At 43.7% G+C, this 18,478-nt stretch overlaps 3 protein-coding genes across 6 annotated transcripts; 2 read left to right on the forward strand and 1 right to left on the reverse strand.

The window, feature by feature from the left end:
* The first annotated feature begins 2,343 nt into the window (after window positions 1-2,343).
* LOC101027215 (reticulon-like protein B1) lies at window positions 2,344-4,848 on the forward strand. Its single transcript, NM_001346553.1, has 5 exons — window positions 2,344-2,715; window positions 3,660-3,840; window positions 3,959-4,100; window positions 4,195-4,264; window positions 4,364-4,848. The coding sequence occupies exons 1-5, from the start codon at window positions 2,436-2,438 to the stop codon at window positions 4,528-4,530; spliced, it is 840 nt and encodes a 279-aa protein (NP_001333482.1). The 5' UTR covers window positions 2,344-2,435; the 3' UTR covers window positions 4,531-4,848.
* Window positions 4,849-5,593: 745 nt separating this feature from the next.
* On the reverse strand, window positions 5,594-11,965 carry LOC103634999 (P-loop containing nucleoside triphosphate hydrolase superfamily protein). 2 transcript variants are annotated; one of them, XR_557061.4, is made up of 15 exons: window positions 11,379-11,820; window positions 10,737-10,858; window positions 10,565-10,653; window positions 10,453-10,491; window positions 10,120-10,213; window positions 9,534-9,576; window positions 9,324-9,424; window positions 8,383-8,941; window positions 8,224-8,311; window positions 7,568-7,750; window positions 6,885-7,453; window positions 6,663-6,790; window positions 6,427-6,495; window positions 6,215-6,331; window positions 5,594-6,084 (listed from the first exon to the last, which is right to left on the reverse strand). XR_557061.4 is itself a non-coding variant. In XM_008657571.4 (15 exons), the coding sequence occupies exons 1-15, from the start codon at window positions 11,591-11,593 to the stop codon at window positions 5,971-5,973; spliced, it is 2,541 nt and encodes an 846-aa protein (XP_008655793.1). In that variant the 5' UTR covers window positions 11,594-11,965; the 3' UTR covers window positions 5,594-5,970. The 2 variants fall into 2 exon arrangements, 1 of the variants encoding a protein (XP_008655793.1); XM_008657571.4 differs by having other exon boundaries at window positions 6,663-6,801; window positions 11,379-11,965.
* Window positions 11,966-12,793: 828 nt separating this feature from the next.
* On the forward strand, window positions 12,794-18,457 carry LOC100382473 (uncharacterized). Of its 3 annotated transcripts, none has more exons than XR_004851804.1 (9): window positions 12,794-13,323; window positions 13,441-13,822; window positions 13,956-14,039; window positions 14,147-14,212; window positions 14,758-14,830; window positions 15,447-15,838; window positions 16,005-16,045; window positions 16,694-16,841; window positions 18,365-18,457. XR_004851804.1 is itself a non-coding variant. In NM_001175213.1 (8 exons), the coding sequence occupies exons 1-8, from the start codon at window positions 13,100-13,102 to the stop codon at window positions 16,770-16,772; spliced, it is 1,341 nt and encodes a 446-aa protein (NP_001168684.1). In that variant the 5' UTR covers window positions 12,888-13,099; the 3' UTR covers window positions 16,773-17,036. The 3 variants fall into 3 exon arrangements, 1 of the variants encoding a protein (NP_001168684.1); XR_556799.3 differs by lacking the exon at window positions 18,365-18,457 and adding an exon at window positions 17,206-17,431; NM_001175213.1 differs by lacking the exon at window positions 18,365-18,457 and having other exon boundaries at window positions 12,888-13,323; window positions 16,694-17,036.
* The last annotated feature ends 21 nt before the right edge of the window (window positions 18,458-18,478 follow it).

Genomic DNA, 18,478 nt, shown 5'->3' on the forward strand with positions numbered 1-18,478 from the left:
GACACTATTAAATGGGCCATCCCCAGGTCGGGCCAGCACTACGGGCCAAGACTGTGGCCCAAGCACGACACGATGCTCGTGGTGGGCTGGCCCAGACACTATTAAATGGGCCATCCCCTGAGCCGCCCCGCCAGACATGACACATTTGGCCATCTATACCTCTGCACGATAATGATGGTTCTCACCTCAGTTGCTGCCACCTCGTTCGTTATCTTGCTTCTTTTCTCTCTCCTCTCATGCCTCTACCTCTGCGCCACCCCATTCTTGACAGAGGGCGTGGGAGCAGGCGCCTCCTTCCCGTATTCGTCTGACACCTGTCTCGACACTGACCTACGCAGTGGCTATTGCACGTCCACGAGGACATTTCACAACATGAACGCACCTTGGATGTCATGTTTGTCTTTCCGACCTTCGCCTATTTTCCCTCCCCAACCTGCTACCCCGCCCATGGTCGCATCCGCGAGACGACCGACACTCGTCGACGCGGGTACAGGCGAGTCAGTATTGATCCTGGCCTTTCTCCATGCGTACCGCCGAGAGGACACGGTGGCGCCTGTCACGCTTAGATTATCTTGTCGATGATGAGTCCAGGTCTGAGATATTGGACAACCAAGACCCATAGCGCGGCAGCAGTCAGCATATGCTAGAGTCGGTGGTGGTATTGTGTCGCCTCAACGGGTTTAGGGCTGGGAAGGCACTCGCATTCTCTCGCCCTTCTCAGACCGATGCCTGGTGCGTGTGCCTCTTGGTTTGGAGTTGCTCCGGCTGGACTTTTTTTTCCCGCTTATGTGCTCTCTCCCTATATATATCTAGCGTTATACTACCTATGTCGCATCCAGATGTCTAGGTCTTCGTCGTGTCCTTCTCCGCCAACGAACAGGTATGCTCGCCTCTTCCCTTCCCTTCGTGCTCTACGAAACCTTGGAAGTGGGTGAGGTGAGGGATGAGGGGTCCCTGATTTGTTGCCTATGGTACCCGTTTGATGGCTCGACATCGCTTTTCTAAATATCCTTTCCCTTACCACGGTGTCGACTCGGTATGCTTCTACCACTTCTATGTACGAGTCACCCATACTTCTATCATTGCAAAAATTATTGTGTTGTTCCTCTGTTGTTTTGGGCGTTAGTTTTTTTGTTGTACTAAGGTCTGAGCATAATTTGGGTATGTTAATACTTTATTTATTGTCTGCATGTGGTTTGTGTTCTTCTTATGATGGCTCATGGATCCTGCAAAATATGTGTTAGGATTTGGAGATCCATGTGAGCACTACCACAGGGTGCTCGTCCCTTGTGTTCTTGGATCTTGCATGTATTAGGTCGTTTCTGAGACCACATTGGCGCAATTGACTCCATGGTGTTTGAGGTTGCTGAATTGGATGGAGCAGCAATGATTTGTCACGCTAAGAGCATCTCCAAAAGACTCTTCATTTTTTACTCTCTATTTACCTTATCATAAAGATTACACTCTATTTGTAGCATCTCCACTCCAACAGATTATCTATCTAGTTTGGCTAGTCAGGTGGCTAGCCAAATTTAGCTAGTGAGAGAGCTAATTTGGAGAGTCGGATAGCTTGACGAGCCAGATAGCTAGTCTGCTGGAGAGTTATTTTGTTGTCGAATAGCTAAAATTTACCTTGACGAGCTATTTAGCTAGTCTCTTGGAGATGCTCTAACAGTAAAAGGAAAAGTTATTTGTTGGTTTTAAACGTTAGTAATTGCTACGAAGTATCATAATTTGTTTGGAGCGCATCCAGTTTTTATTGATGCCTGACTTTAGGAACCACTCCATATTTTGATCTATCTTTTTTATAAATTTGAGGTCATATGACTTATTTTAGAAACTTGAGCTCACAAATTTACTCTTATTTGATCTCTGTATGGTGGAATTATGTCATTTTATAATCTCTATTTGTTCAGTCAGTCGTTATGAACTTTCTTCTAATCGCTCTCTTTATTGGCCGTGTTGTACCAACATATATTAGATGAAGTAAACAACAACATCAGTTAGCTAAATAAAAAATATTATACGGAAAGTGGAGACAATCAATAAAAAATCTTGAGATTTTTTTATGGATAATTTATATAAGTATTGTTGTGAGCCGTCACAACGCACGAACAATCTAATATTGTAACTATACAGTCGAGAGTAAATGTGAGGTGCTGTGATTGGTATTGGCATGGCATGCCCCCTTCCACGTTGATTCCGTCTACCTTTCCACGTACCACTCCGGCGTCCAGGCGTCCAGCCCGCCTTCCATTTCGACCGTCCAATCCAAATCTGACGTTCTCGATGTCCCCCATCAGCTGCAAACCCCTTGCGCGCCTACAAATTCGCAGCGCGACCAGACCTCTCCTCCGCCTTTCCCGTGTCGTGTCCCCCGCAGCAATCACCGCGAGGGTTTCTTCCAATCCCGTTCGTTCCGTTCCAGTTCCAGCATGGCGGAGCAGCCGCAGGAAGGCGGCGCGAGCCCCAAGCACGAGTCCCTGATGGAGAAGCTCGCCGACAAGCTCCACGTCGGCGGCGGCAAGGGCGACTCCTCGTCCTCGGACTCCGACAGAGACGAGCCGCCCCACCCCTCGGCGCCGCCCACCGACGAGGTCAAGCAGCCCTCATTCTCCGACTCCACCGCCACGGCGGCCGCCGAGGCCAAGGCCAAGGTGTTCCGCCTCTTCGGCCGCGAGCAGCCCATCCACAAGGCGCTTGGTGGAGGCAAGCGTATGGCTCTGTTTCCCACTCCCACGCTCCGGTTGGTGCTTGCTTTTGGCTTGAAATCGCTAGATCGGATCTGCTGAGGTGCTTGGGTGGGTTGCGGACTACTAGATCTGATCGCTTACGTTTTATGGGATGGGACTAGCTAGGGCTTTAGGAAGGAACCGGTCCTTTAGATCGGTCAGTGCAGTCCCGCAGATTGGGGTCTTACCTGATCCCGGCAAATGTAGGCGACTAGTCTGCTTGGTTACTCTATGCTTGCTTCAAATCTGACCAATGCAAGTCACTGCACGCCGGTACTTATCCGATCTGCATGCTGTGCCTGTGAATGCTATTATTCACTGCCAAGCTCGTCTGAGCTGAGGCATACAGTATCTTTGCAGTGTCTGGTCTACCACACCCCACACGAATGCTGGTGGCGTTTCTGTAACTGCCATACTGCTATTAAACTTTTGAATACATCTGGTCTCTCGTGTTTACCATAGTCGGAACCTATTATCTGCAAGCGCATATCAGAGCCGATATATATATTTGTCTATGGATCAATGCTGAAGGGCCCTTTTGGTTGCTTTGAATTAAGATTATGAAACCGTGGAGATTTGAAGTTTGTTTGCAAAAGAAATATCTGGTAGCCTTCATGTTATGTTTATCTCAGTAAATGTCTTTTCGTTAGAGCTGTTTGATACTACCTTATCTACTCTGAAATGAAAGGTTTTCGTTTAGGGAGACTGTGATGCTTGCGCGTGTTGTTGTGCCTGATTATATGCCTTTAATGTAACCAAATGACAACAAGCATCATCGGTTTGTGTCTAGAGCTGATATTCTCCTGCCTTAAGCTTGATGATTGATAGACTTGATTGGTGTAATGTCAATTGTGAGACACTGAGACCTAAATACCTGATCGTCTGTCATTTTACCTACCTTACTCATTACTCTTCTCTATTTTGCAGCTGCTGATGTGTTCCTGTGGAGGAACAGGAACATCTCCGCCGGAGTACTTGGTGGAGCCACAGCAATCTGGATCCTATTTGAATTGCTTGGCTACCATCTTCTTACTTTTGTTTGCCATGGTCTCATATTCTCTCTGGGTGTTCTCTTTCTCTGGTCTAATGCTTCATCGTTTATCCACAAGTAAGAGATCACCTCAGTATCATAAACTGCTCAAACTATAAAACATACAAGTTTGTCCATTGCTAGTTAGATGGGCATAGGCTAATTTCATGATGTGAAATTCTGCCCATCAATTCAGGTCTCCCCCAAAGATCCCAGAGGTGGTCATTCCTGAAGATTTAGTTGTCAACATTGCGGTATCCACTCGTTATGAGATCAACAGGGCCTTTGCTAATCTCCGCCGAATTGCTCTTGGCCGGGACATTAAGAAGTTCCTAATGGTATGCCCACTGTGTCATTTGCCTATGATGTACAATGGTTTGTACAGCAATCAAGCTACACTTGCCTCATTTTTTTCTCTATTGGAAAATTTAGGTTATTGCTGGGCTTTGGTTGCTTTCTGTCCTTGGAAGTTGCTGCAACTTATTGACCTTAGTCTACATTGGTAAGGGATCCAAGCAACTTAGGAAGAGCCTTGTTTTTAACCACTCTTGTATGTATCTGATTGGCTGACACTGGATCGTCTTCCTCTTATGCAAAACAGTGTTTGTGGTGCTGCACACAGTACCTGTCCTGTATGAGAAGTATGAGGATCAGATTGACACCTATGGCGAGAAGGGGTGGGTTGAGATTAAGAAGCAGTACGCCGTGTTCGATGAGAAGGTTCTGAGCAAAGTACCAAGGGGTCCCGCGAAAGACAAGAAGCACTAGAAGAAGTGATTCGAGGTTTGGCTCTCAGTAGGGAATGGTAGCAATCGGTTTGAGTCTCATCAGGAGACAGCGCTTGTGGGTATGAAGCGCCAATTTGCCACCTATGCATCGTGTTGTGTATGGCTGCTTTTTGTTTGATATTTGATGGGAGTAGCCGAATTGCTAGCTTTACCCTTCATCAGCGATGCATACACAGCATACGGTTTTTCGGTAGTGCTGTTTGATTTTGATCTGTGTTGTAAGATGTCATGCCAAGACTGTACCTGAGACACTGTTTTTGATACCGATGCAGTTTGGAATTTGATGGTTTTTGTGCTCTTTTGGTGAGCTTAGGTAACAGCATGCTTCTTGAGAGTGGCAACACGAAAACGGCAGAAACATGGTTCTTGGGTTAAAATTTATTTCAATATCTAGGATCCGAGCGATCTATTTTGTTTAGGATCAGAGTGATCAGAAAAGGAACATATCTAATGTAAACCATGTTTTTTGCAAATCTCGTGCAAACTTACTAAAATAAGTCTAAAAAATTCTGAAAAAACATGAATGTACATCTGAGATTACCTCATATATATATATATATATATATATATATATATATATATATATATATATATATATATATATATATATATATATATATATAATTTTATGGTTAAATTCATTTTTACTTTAGCCGTTATAAAAAAAAATAAATTTTTAACAAACAGTAATAGTTCAGATATACTAAAATTTATCTTTTTTGTAATTGCTAGAGTAAGATGAATTTGACCATGAAATTTTGTATATAAATCATGAAATTTTGTATATAAATGAGGTAAGCTCAGATGTATATTCATATTTTTTTAGAATTTTTTAAAACTTTTTTAGTAGGTTTTTTAGAATTTTTTAAAACTTTTTTAGTAGGTTTTTTAGAATTTTTTAAAACTTTTTTAGTAGGTTTGCACGAGTTTTCATTCGATATGTTCCGGATCAGAAAACGGTCGTAGACATGAGAATAGAACAGAACAGTTGTAGACAGAATATCCATTGCCACGCTCACAGATTTTGTTTGGAGTCTTGGAGAAGATATATATAAGCTGCTTTAAAAACCTTTCGTTGCCACAACCTACCAGTTTGTACATATACAGAAGGATGATGCGACCAGGAAAAGATGAAGAGAAGAGCGATCTACACCGCAGATCCATTATTAGTGTAATACAACAACAACCAGCACAGGCAAACTGGAATTTTGGTGGAGATGAAAACTGTCCTTCCTTGTCCTACACCAGATACTGGCTTTTACGGCCTGATTTCTTGTCCTTGTCCCCCTAACACGCACCCTTTTCTCATGTTCTTCTTATACACGATTACATGTTCGGTCTATTTCCTCATGGCTGCTTTGTGCTCTACTCTACTTCTCAAATTATGTTCATACATTTTTGCGCCTGATTTTCATATTGCTCAGAGGAAGTATGTCAACTGCTGCTTCTTTCTGGAGCCGCCTTCACCGTACAACTCGTTCCATTGCCTCAGCTCGCTCATTATGGCGCCTTCAGCAGCGAAACTTGCAGCCACCTGAATTTGAGAGTTTACAGAGTATTAACAACTTTGAACTGTCATTAGTTTACTTCCCAAGTTGAGAAGTGTTAATCTGTTTCCACATTGTTTCAAATTCCACTTGGTAAGACTAAGCGGATGGATTCACCTGGTTCTTTGCTTCTTTCAGATCTGTCATGTTCAGCGGCCTTAGAATGATGGTCTCCTCCTTTTCCTTCTTCGGAGGATCCGACGGAGTTTCTCCTTTCTCACACTTCAGCTTCTCCTGAAGGGATTGAAGATAAAGATTGCATAGTGAATTCATTCACACAATTCATCATGAGTTAAATTCTTAATATGCTGGCGGTTTGGTTTGATTACCAGCTCCTTCTTTCTTTCCTTCTGGATTAGCTCTCTCACAGGGCGATACGCTGCCGTCGTGCACAGGTTCTGTTAAAGAAGAATTCAGTGTCGAGCATAATTGATCTCTACTTTAGCTCTTAATACAGAGATACACAACTATCTTGCGTATTCTCAGAAAAATAAATCGGTGTTGAGCATGGTGCCTTTGTTTTTCATGGGGGCATGTGTGCGCATTCATGTTTCATGCTACTGACCTTGAGATCACTTCCACTATATCCTTCTGTCATGGTTGCTAGCTCCTTGAAGTCCAGCCCTTCATCAACTTTCTCCTTTGACAGAAGTCGCCGCATTATGAGTTCCCGACTTCCCATCGATGGCAGACCTACCATGATTCTGTTAATTAAAGAGAACACAGCTCAGGGAACAAATTGAGGGATGCATAAATGTTACTAGCATTTTGGGTGAAATATACAAACCTTCGCTCGAACCTACGGATTATAGCCTCATCAAGATCGAAAGGCCGGTTGGTTGCAGCAAGAACAAGAATTCTCTGATCCGGTCTTGACAAGAGGCCATCCCAGTGTGTCATAAATTCATTCTTGATCTTCCTCATTGCCTCATGCTCTCCAGCTCTGTTCCGCTGCCCAAGCATGCTATCAACTTCATCGACGAAAATGATGGTTGGTGATACTTTAGCCGCTAACGTGAACAATGCTCGGACATTCTTTTCGTCTTCACCAAACCACTTCGATGTGATAGTTGACATAGAGACATTTATAAAACTTGCTTGAGCTTCATTTGCTATAGCCTTGGCAAGCATAGTCTTGCCTGTTCCTGGAGGACCAAAAAGTAATATACCTCTGCAGGGTTTAAGAAGACCGCCTTTGAAGAGGTCAGGCCGTCTTAGAGGAAGCATGACAAGCTCTTGAAGGGATTCTTTGATATCATCCAAGGCACCAATATCATCAAATGAAACTCCAATTTCATTAGCAGGTATCACTTCTGGTCTAATACGCTTTTCAAACTCATTATCGGGTGTTACTTCCTAATGGAAGAAAAATAAAAAAGTACAAGTTACAGACTGACAATTGATAAATTAGTTCCTCTAGGGCACACATAGAAAACAATTTTCTGAAAGATTCAGTTAGAATAACATTACCGGTGCTTTTGCAACTGGAGGTGGATTATCCTTCTTTTCAAGTTCTGTTTTGCTCTCAATTCTAGGAGCAGGGGCACTAGCGGGAGCAGCAGCAGCAGCAGCCGGAGCCCGAGCAGGTGGCAGTGATGTTGCTGATTTTGTTTCTGATTTTGCAGTGGTTGGAGCAGTTGCCTTTTCAGCAGCCTATATATTTGATGTATGGTATGTGAATACTTACACTTTTTAAATGTTTCCAGACAAGTGAAACGAGAATACCCAGGAAATTAGGCATCTTCATATTAAGAAATATAAGGTGAGCCTAAATGATTCAAACTTAGCTATTTTCTTAAGTCTAAATAAATGAATCTGAATGTCATTGTTTTGTTGTAGCCACTGGTCATCTTTTAAATGGGTCACTCAGCAAAATTTGTCATAGCATCATTGGCAATCTAGTAGCCTTGTTCAACACATAGGGAAACCAAATAACCACTCATCAGAATGTAGCATTAAGGGTAACAATTTTTTATCATCATGTGTATGTTTAGAATTGTATATATATGTGATGTAAGTCAGTACAAGAGTAAGCAATGTATTTTTCATCAATTTGTGCATCTAGCTGTGTATATCTTGATTAATTATAATATTACATCGACAAGGAGGAAATTAATTGAATAAACCTTTAAGGCGTCATCTGTCGCTTCCAATTTCATGCTGTCCTTATCACTTATCTTGTTGCCTTGAAAAATTTCCAATGCATGGGACAAGCTGTTCAATGGAAGAGTCATAAACCAAGGAAGAAATGAAAAGATCCACAAAAACTATTTTAATCTGCTAACCTCTTTGTGGATAGAACTAATTTCCCATTTCGATACTCTGGATCTTTGTTATTCATCAAGTGATACGAAACTGCAGACACCACAATTTCCTCTATATACTTGCTAAGGCACATAGTATCAGATAGGCAAATCGAACCTAAATCATCACATTCAAGATCATTTTCTGCAAGCACTTCCATAATATGATTTCGGTTATCTTGAAACTGAATCATCTTCATGTCTTCTTCTAATTGGGAGTTCCAACTTACAAGGTGGTTTTCATTTTCAGGTGGCTTGATTTCTATATTATATGGGAACAGAACAGTCAATCTGTCATCCGATTCCTCATCACTGTTCATATCTACAATCCTTGATCCGAGGATTAACACTGGACCTTCAAGCTTGTTTAGTAGTTTCTCAAACAGGAGATACATTTTTGGGGACTTGTGAAGGAACTTCTCAACATCTCTTATATAGAGTACAACTGGGTACTTCTTTGACACTGAAAGCAGAACCTTGTACAATGCTTGCACTAAAATTTTCTCATCAAAAGTCCAACTGCTTGACCGCCTAAGAGGAGCTGCATTTTTTGTAAAACATGCCCATGAGAACAGAAAAGATTTATAAATCAAATCAACAATGCAGCAAGACTGCAAGAATTACGAAGGTAACAGCTGCAACAAGTTGTATGTTTCCTCCATGCTTACTGAGTTCAAATATTCTTGTTTGCTTATTTTCAACTATATGCAGTGTTATCTCCAGAAAAAAAACATATTGTGAAAAAGCGCATGGGTCACAATATTAAAGAGATTTTTTTTTTAAATAAGGCCCAATCTAATGCTATAGTTATGATTCTTGCAGTTTGCTCATAAATAGCATACAGGAAAACTAAGAATATTACCCAGTGACATGAATTCTTAATCATGTGCTACTATAAGTGTTTCAAAAGAACATCTTATGACCTGTACTAGTTGAAGGTCCTTGCGAAGCCATGCTACTCATATCAGAGGAAGTAGATGCATTTCTTCTGAGCTTTGTTAAGTTGCTCATACTCTCAGAACTCCTGGAAAATTGCATAAAGAAGAGAACAAAATAACTGCATTGTAGTTTCTGTAATAAGCTCACTAAAGCTTATTTTTTAAAGAATGCACAAAGGTCTGTTATTCTCCCACCTTAATTTGACATCCATCATGCTGCTTTGTCTACGTATAGTTCCTGAGATAAACACCAAGTAAGTTAACAAATATGCAGATGCATTTATGAACTATAAGAATCATTCAGTTATTGTATTCTTCAGTAATATACATGCAAGTGAGTTCAGTTTTACACTGGAAGAGGATTTTTTCTGTACCATTCAGAATAAATAGCAACTAACAGACTTTAAGTGAAACCAAATCTATCCTTGCAAAAAATTTAAAATCGACACAGCAGATGAGATTATGTCAAAGTAGAAACATGTACACCTTTTTCTCTCTCTAAACAATCAGGTTCTCAGATAACTAACAATCACAGTAATGGGATGATTCCATTTATTTGAGCTATCAAATTTGAGAAGTCAGAGTAATAGCCACGCCAGGATAGATGTTTCATCTTGTCCAAGGAGATGCCATCTACAGGTCTACGTGAACTGTCAAACGCATGTGCTAAAAAATGAGGTACACTACAGTTTAAAACCTGAGGTAGACTACTGGAGCACCAAGCCAAATACTACAGTACAATGAAGAGCTAAACAATATTTACTAAATGCCCAGGTGTCACCTTTGGGCTGTTCCTTTTGTGGAAGAATAGAAAGAGATCCAAGCAATCCCGACACACGTTCAAGCGTCGTCTCGGAGATTGATCTTTTAACCGTCTGACAAGAAGAAAAAATGCTCTTCTGTTAGCAACTAATCAAGGCATGAGAACCTGTGAAGCAACAAAAAGATCAAGCTCGGCAACAATACACAGATATATGCACGCTATCATATCAAGAAAAAACAAGCCGACGCACCAGTAATTTCTAGTAACAATAACTACATCTGGATGACGCTATGGGCATGTCACAAGATAAGCTAACCTCATCAGAAAGTCAGAATGTTTTGAAGGCCTTACCTTCTCTGTGCTGCCACCTGTGCCATATTTGCTATGGATCTGTAAGGAAGGACACTTGGTTACAAACCAACATAGTTTGTGAAGGAAGGGAGCACATTTTGGCGGAGCTGACCTTTATAAGGAAATCAGTAGGATCTAGCAAGAGCAACTTTGCTTGAAAATAGTGGGCAAGCGCCCTGGCAAGCATCTGCTGGTAGAGCTCTTCAAAACAGGACCTTGGGTCTTAGTTCAGTGATGCAGAAATAAATTGGCTGAGCGAGTGCCAATCGAAGATGATACTGTACCTGCAGGACCTGACAGCAGGATTGTACGGCTGGCTGGAGCAAGGTTCCTGGTGTACTTAGAAATATCTGCTTGCTTCAAGTGGACGTACGCAGCGCTCGTCAGCACAACACGTGTTTGCTCACTGCGAATTGGAATCGGAGAAGAAGATGAGTCGAAAAGGGAACGATTTCTGTCACCACCTTTGGTTGCAGCCATCTTATTGCACCAAGGCACCTGCGAGATCTGCTTGTTTTGCATCTAAAATTCTATCGCTTTCTCTTGTCCTATGAACCCAGAAACTGGAAACAAGGTATACTGATCGTTTTGTTCGTCGACAGCGACCGGAGGCAGAGTTCATTTGCTGACGAGTCCTGAGCCTGAAGATCACACGCACGCGCACCCTTTCCTACTTTTTATTTATTTGTTCTCTGATTCAGGGAACGCGCAAGCTCGTCTACTCGTATCATGTAGCATGCACATCGCACTAGCAGGGGACAGATCCGAAGTAGCTAGGGAAGGCGACGACGCAGCAGCTGGAGGCTGGAGCAGAGTCTCATCTCATGAAAGGAACTACGAACTGACGTGCGTGCCGCTGTTGTTTCCTTGGTGCAGAATCATTGGGAGCAGCGCGTACATAAGGCGGGACGGGAGGAAACTTAAACCTGAGGTAGTACGGGAACTCGTCGAAGGTGACCTTGGTGTCGGCGCCGTCGACGAGGAGGCGGCGGAGGTCCTGCTCCACCCGGTCGACGGTGACCCCCGCGGCCCTGGAGGAGGCCGAGGCGCCGGCGGCCCAGGGCGCGGACGCGAGGCCCAGGCCGACGCCGACGCCGATCCCGATCCCGAGCGCCGACATGACCACGCTCTTCGCCTCCATGGCGGCCTAGCTGCTCCTGCTCTCCGGCCGGCCGGCGGCGGCGGCGGCCGTGCGGCTAAAATTGGGAGGCGGGGGCGGAGGGAGGGAGGATGGAATGAAAGGATCGGCTGGCGCGAGGCGTGGGCGGCCGGCAGCGTGGCAACGGGTGGTGGTGTGGTGTTGGTGGCGGCCTGGAGAGACGGGAGAGGCGGAGGGGGCGGGGGAAGCGGAGCGCAAGTGTCGGGCTCGGGCCTCTGCTCGTTGCCGTTGCTAGCTTCTCGGTCCTTCGCTGGTCGCTGCCCTGTGTGTCTCCTCCTCCGTCTCTCTGCACAGGCAGGCTGGTGGTGCAGTGCAATGGCGCGCCGGCACGCGGCCTGCGTACGTGTGTGTGGTGTAGCGAATCGATACACGCACGGCATTTCCTTTTCTTTCCCGGGCTGCGGCGAGGCGATGTGGCATGCGCATGCATTCTTCCGCCCGGGACCTCCTGGCATCGTTGGAATCATGAATAGGTCCCCGGGGCCATTTTCCCGTTCCATTGTCTGTCTATAATATGTTTTTTTTTCTTTCATAAACTTTGTTAAATTTTCAAGAATCAAAATCCATGGTAGTACGGCGTCGCCCGGGTGCAAAAGGAAAACCATGCGTCGTGTCGTGTGTATGTACGTCCATCCCGATTCCATGCACCGCCGGCACCGCACAGTTCACAATGCAGTAATGCACGCACCGGGGCCGCCGTACCGGCCAGCGGCCAGAGGTGCACGCACCGGCACCGCCGCAGCTTGCTGATGCGCATGCTGCTGTACGTCGCCCATGCGGAGCCACTGTACGGCTAGGCCAATCTGTCAAAAGGGTCCTGTGCAGCGACATCCGACATGTACGTTGGCCACTGTGGCTAGGCCAATCTCGTCACGACTGTTGCTGGGCCACGTCACCCCTTATTTTATTTTAGCCCGGAGCATGGGGACTGCGACCCGGTGCTACGTGTGTGCGCAGGAGTGGCTGAGACGCTACGTGGCATCCATGCAGGGCGCTTCGTGGACCCAAGTGGCCTGCCCAAACAAAAATATCCATCACAACGCGTCCGTGGACCCCAATCACCCGTCAATCTTGCAGAGAAGCCCCTCAGATTAGCAGCAATGTACACTGTACGCGTAAGCGTAACCTGAGAAGGACTGGAGGTAGAAAGAGAGAGAGAGAGAGCAGGCCGACGGCCCACGACATCGTTTGGGCCAGGAGCCCCGCACGAGCACCCAGCCCCAGCCCCAGCCCCGTTCTCGGCTTCTCGCGTCTTCTTCCCCCTTTCCGTTCCAATTCCAACTGCAACTGGCCGCGCCCGCCGCCGCCGCGGTTCCCGTAGCTGGGGTTCAGACGCTCCGTCCTACTCCCGCGCCACGTCTCCTCTGGGCCACTTAACAATCTCGGTAACGCACGACTTCCCCGCCAGTTTCAGTCCCGCCCCCGACATCTTCCACCACCGGGTCCGGGGGGCCATCTGCCGTGCTTGCCACCCCGCGGTCGCGATCGATGATTCCTCGAGAGCAGCCGCCAGGTATGTTCCGGCCGCCGAATGCCTTTGGGGCGCCGCCCCCCTTTCTTCCTCAGCCTCCACCGTTGCAGTGGCAGTGGCAGCAACCGCCCCCGCCCCCGCCCTCGCCCTCGCCCTCGCCTGCGGTTACCTTCTGGCAGCGAGACAATGTGCGGGATCATGTGAGGAAGCTGCAACAGACCATCGAGTTATCAACTGCGCTGTGAGCTCCCATTTCCCACAACCCTCGAAAGCTACTGATGACCATGTAGGCATGTACTCATCATGTAGCTTGCTTATTTACGCCCATTTCATAAGAGAGGATTTGATGGCCTGTCAGAATAAAAGAGCTCGAGGAAATTGCGGCGGCCGGAAATCCTGGTGATGGTGCCACAGAAACACGAAAATCTGCTTCGTCCTCGGCGGAATTGCCGTGGGGGTCCGGCGATTCTTCAGAGGACAAGCGCCTCGGTTTCGTTGAGCTGGCTAGGTCCATGGGGATTAGTCAGGACACTCATGAGTCGATGGCAACAGATGCAGCCAATTACCTTTGCCACCAGCTTCAGCATCTTCTTGGGCCTATCTCTTCTGCGACGAGCCAAAGTGGCCCCTGGGAGGAGAGGTCGGCGATGGTTAGGTTGACTCAGAAGCTGCAGAAATCTAAGAGAAATAAGCGGTGGCGGCAGAGGAGAAGGAAGCATGTTGCGGAGCTTTTTCAGAAGGTGCCACTCGTCACTGTCACCTTTTATACAGCTCATAATACATTTCTGGTTCCTTCATTCCAAACAGCCAAAAAAAACCCAACCGTGTGAATTGTGAATTGTGGATGACATCTCTTGTCTTGTTGTTTCATAGGAGCGTGCGGATTATGATAGAGTTGACCGGGAAGCTGATGAATGGAGGGCTAAGCAAATAGCCAAGGACATTGCAAAGCGGAGGGTGCGTTCTCATATCTGTGAATTTTGTTTCACGATTAAAGATACATTGCAGTAGGACAGATTTGTTGCTTCAGAATTAATGTATTCACTTATGTACCTGTTAACCAGGTGGAAAGCATGCAGCAGATTGCTAGAAAGAAAACAAATGAGGAAAGAAAGCGCCTAGAATCTGAGGTACTATGGAATAAAATTTCACGCCCAGGCTGTGCTGTGAAAGTTTTCTTCTCTAGGGTGTTTGAGAACTGTCTTTTACTAGTTATGTGCAAGCGCATGTGCGCATACTACTGAACATTGATACAAACCAATTATTTTGTTTGTTTGTTTAAGTTTAGCTGCAACATTTAAGTTGTGCCTTACTTTGATACAAACTAATTATTTTGTTTGTTTGTATAAGTTTAGTTGCAACATTTAAGTTGTGCCTTACAGGCTATTCTTGTGATCTTTATTTACTTTTATTGTAACTCTAGAAACCCTCTGATCTCTACAATTGTCTTAGTGCAACCAATCTTATGGGATATCATTCACCTGTTTTTTTTGTATTTTTTGGAGAGCTATTTTGCAATCAGTTCATGAAGATTTGAGTAGTCATTCAAATTTCTTTTTTACTTTAATCTACTATTGATTCTGTGGACGTTTTTGAGTTAATAGTATCATCATAATATTCATTATCCTGAATAAGCTAATTTTCCCAATTGGCAATTCAAATCTGGTACTTCCAGCTGGAGCTTGCCCTAATGGTCGAGAAACTTCAGGAGCTTCGGTCTATAAGAGTTCAAAAAATGAAGAAACAAGGTAAGATATTCTTATTTTCCTATTTCTTTATTTGCATTCTCTGCTTTACAAAATATGTTATGTACATGCATGAGGTGTATTAGTATTACCTAGAAAATAATTAATAGTTGGATTATTTTGTATTCAGTTAATAAATATATTAGTACTTAATTGTTCACTCTCTCTCAGCCTTGAAAGCTTGGGTAGTGGTGGGAAAAATTATGGTGACTACTGACTAAACTTTATTTTCCTAGTTGACTTACACAGTGAAACAACAATTGCCATGATGGACTTTTACTAAAAGTCACATAGATGTCTTATCATTGAATCCTTTTCTGACCTTAAGGCTGAGCTATGTTATTCAGATTCTGGCATTCTGCATGCTGAAGGCTGAAACACATATGCTGAAGAGAAAAGAATAGCATATCCATTTTAGCGATATCGATATAAATGTCTGTGCCTACCTGTGTATGATCCCACTAGCATAAACATTTTGGATTGACAGAATGCTCACAGTTTCTGCAAGATTGCAAACTTTTCTCTTTGCATTGGTGTTGATTTTCCCTTTCTTATTCCATTCAGTAGTTTATATACGAGATATGGATATATGGATTTATTTGTATGCTATATGTTTTAGGCCATTTTCTTCCTGAAGAGGATGATAAATACCTCGAGCGTGTTAAGGCTGCAGTTGAGGAAGAGGAGCGCCAAGCTGCATCTGCTGCTCGGACTGATGCTGTTAAGGATGCTATTCTGACTGCTGAGGAGTCAAGGAAGCCTCTACAGTATACAAATTCTCAGGAAGGTGGTTCTGAACAGCCTAAAAGTGGACCATCTGAAGACGAGGACCAGGGAGATGGTGGGATGAGTGAGAGAAATGACCAGGCAAGCCAAAAAACAGAACATGAAGATGAAGGTCATAGATTTGAGGGGAAAGGGCATGGACATCATGACCCTGTCAGCAATCTGCCTTTTGAGTTCTACCATTATTATCATGGAAGTGACTATGACATGGGGACACTCATTGAGGTAATTATGCTAACTTCATTTCTTATTATGAATAATATATAAGACAGTGTAAATCAGAGAAATATGAACTAGGCTTCACAACCTTAGAAATAGCCTGATAATTTCCACTTCATGGCATGGCCGATTACTCATCAGTCAGCTTGTCTTTATATTGTCACTGTTGTAGGTCCGCAGAATGTGGGATTCTTTCATCAGACCTGGAGGAAGGTAAGACTTTTACTGTTCATGCAATTTCTTTTTAAGTTAGTTTAGATGCATTAAACAAGCAGCTCTGTAAGTATTTGAAGTTTCTGTGCGGTTTTGGTTTGTCGGTTTGTTTACACGTAACAAGATGAAAGGAAGGTTAACTTCATGAGGAGTTTATTATGAAATAACGTCCATTGATCGTTATTATGGTCTACAGTGTACTATACATCTGGAATTCCACTCGAAAAAGGTGCATCTTTGTTAGTCAATGCATCCTGTTTGGAGTGGAGTTATTCCAATAGAATTTGGAGGAAACATGATGAACTCCAATGGAGTTTTGCCCATTCCTGTAAAATAATTATGTTTTGTTCCAAACAAGTCTAATATATTATTCTTGATCTTGAAGTAAAACACAAACCTAGCCTATCTTCTAGGTGTTCAATTGCATCGATGTTCAACTTAAAAAAAACACTTATGATTACTTTTATCTTATTGCTCTGGGAAAAAAATTAATTTAGCATGACCATTCCATGTTTTTGTTTGAATATCTTCTAATCCTATATAATAGCACCTAAGTATCAGTGTCTCAAAATGGATTAGTGCAGTGGTGTGTTAAAGCGAATCTCATATAATATTTTCCCTAATAGTAAGTGTTGCACTTGCTCGCAGCCGTATACCTGGGCACTGGGTTCCACCACCCCCTCCAGCTGATGAGGTTTGGGCATCTTATTTGGTGCAGCACAAGTAAATCACCATGGGTATGAGAAATGGTCTTTTCTGCTTCAAAACCACCGGAATCTTTAATGGTTCCTGCAAGGTAATCTAGATACTTAAGTTAGAACTTCGAGTTTTGTTAGAATCCTCGGAATTCCGAGATGTATTGGTTATTCCTGCCATTAATTGTCGTTAGTTAACTTCATAAATTATAGAATAGGATGTATTCTACCTCTTGGTACGTCATGTCAACTAATGATATAGAGAAGTTGTATAAAGGGTGCAAGTGATTGCAGTTACCTGGGTTAAATTTACTACTTCACCCATTTGTTTGTTGTATAAACATTTTATCAATTCTTGATTTTCTTCCAGACTATGCATGGATTATCTCGAAGCTTTTAGCTGCAAAAAAAACCCTATAACATGTGTCTGAAAAAAACTTCACACGTCTATACCCTTTATTACAGGATGTGATATTTTACATAATATATGTCCATTTGTGGCATGTGTGATGTCAACTCCTGAATATTAAAATTTGAATTTGAAAGCTCCATAATCCTGGCTTATAAGTTGTGGAGAGGAAACACTAGCAAAGGCTCCTTTTTTTTAGTTGTGGAAACCTTTTTCTATGTGAAGAACTGAAGATTGCCAGCAAAAGGTTCATTCCTGATCAAGTTGAGTTGTCCATTGTCATCTGCTGCTTTTCAGAATGTAACTCTGAATTACTTAGCCTTAGGCCTTAACATATACTCATCGTCGAAATGTAATGCCCTACACTAATGATATGACATTATCCCAACTTGTTGAGCCAGAAAATAAAAGTAGTAAATTTAACTCAGATAAAATAACTTATCATCCAAGCTGCAACGTTGTGTGTCTCAAAAAACTCGGTGCAGCTCAAGATACACATTGAAAAAATCCTGATCGGTGTTTCCATTGGTATAACATCACGGAGTGTTATTTTTATGTTAATATTTTTTTGTAAGGCTTCACATGGATCTTTCTGTTAGCTGCAAAATATTTTAATCACTAGCCAAAAAAACCTTCCAAAATAAGTATACTAGATTATGTCTAGCTTTATTGTAAACTGAGATTTCTTGTATATACCTTCTCTAGGATCCAAGGACAAAACAATGGCATCTTGTTAAGGCAAATAAATAGATACCAAGTTAAATTCAGTGAATGGTGGTACCAAGTACAAACAAGAAGAAACAACAACCGATTGGTCTAGGTATGGTACGGTACGTTTGCTTGCAAGCGAAACACAGGCGTTGTTGTAGATCTACTCGGCCGCGGCCGGGCGTTCGACGATCTAGCTCGTAGTCGTCGTAGCTGGATGCGTGCGTACGTGCATGCATGCTGCCGAGTGCCGGCTCAACCGGCCATCTCCTCGTCTCATATCATATATATACGCGGTGGTCGGGTGGTATACCTTGGATATCTCTTGCAAGGACATGGGATGACTGGGGAGCAGCACGGTTGGCGGCTGCATGGAGGAGCCGGGCCATCCTCGTCTGTAGGTCGTGTAGCCTTTTTTTTACTCGCATCATCAGAGATGGCCATGCCTGTTTTTGTTTTGTATCTGGTCTCTGGGGAGCATACGTACTGACAATGATAGCAATGAAGGCACACGGATACAGGCTGTCTCTGGTGGTGCGCACCTATGTGTTGAGCTGAGCTGGTTGGTTGGCGGTTTGCATGAACAACGCACAGGCAGAGGCAGGAAACAAGCCAACGCCC

The sequence above is a fragment of the Zea mays genome, chromosome 8, assembly GCF_902167145.1.
Source record: "Zea mays cultivar B73 chromosome 8, Zm-B73-REFERENCE-NAM-5.0, whole genome shotgun sequence".
Classification (NCBI taxonomy): Eukaryota; Viridiplantae; Streptophyta; class Magnoliopsida; order Poales; family Poaceae; genus Zea; species Zea mays.

Coding starts and splice junctions, on each gene's coding strand:
- LOC101027215 (NM_001346553.1), top strand. CDS start 2,436: ATGGCGGAGCAGCCGCAGGAAGGCGGCGCGAGCCCCAAGCACGAGTCC. Junction 3,841..3,958: donor GCTTCATCGTTTATCCACAA/GTAAGAGATCAC, acceptor CCATCAATTCAG/GTCTCCCCCAAAGATCCCAG. Junction 4,101..4,194: donor ACATTAAGAAGTTCCTAATG/GTATGCCCACTG, acceptor TGGAAAATTTAG/GTTATTGCTGGGCTTTGGTT.
- LOC103634999 (XM_008657571.4), bottom strand. CDS start 11,593: ATGGAGGCGAAGAGCGTGGTCATGTCGGCGCTCGGGATCGGGATCGGC. Junction 10,492..10,564: donor CTACTGATTTCCTTATAAAG/GTCAGCTCCGCC, acceptor CCTTCCTTACAG/ATCCATAGCAAATATGGCAC. Junction 6,496..6,662: donor ATAGTGGAAGTGATCTCAAG/GTCAGTAGCATG, acceptor CTTCTTTAACAG/AACCTGTGCACGACGGCAGC.
- LOC100382473 (NM_001175213.1), top strand. CDS start 13,100: ATGATTCCTCGAGAGCAGCCGCCAGGTATGTTCCGGCCGCCGAATGCC. Junction 14,040..14,146: donor AGGACATTGCAAAGCGGAGG/GTGCGTTCTCAT, acceptor CCTGTTAACCAG/GTGGAAAGCATGCAGCAGAT. Junction 14,831..15,446: donor TCAAAAAATGAAGAAACAAG/GTAAGATATTCT, acceptor TATATGTTTTAG/GCCATTTTCTTCCTGAAGAG.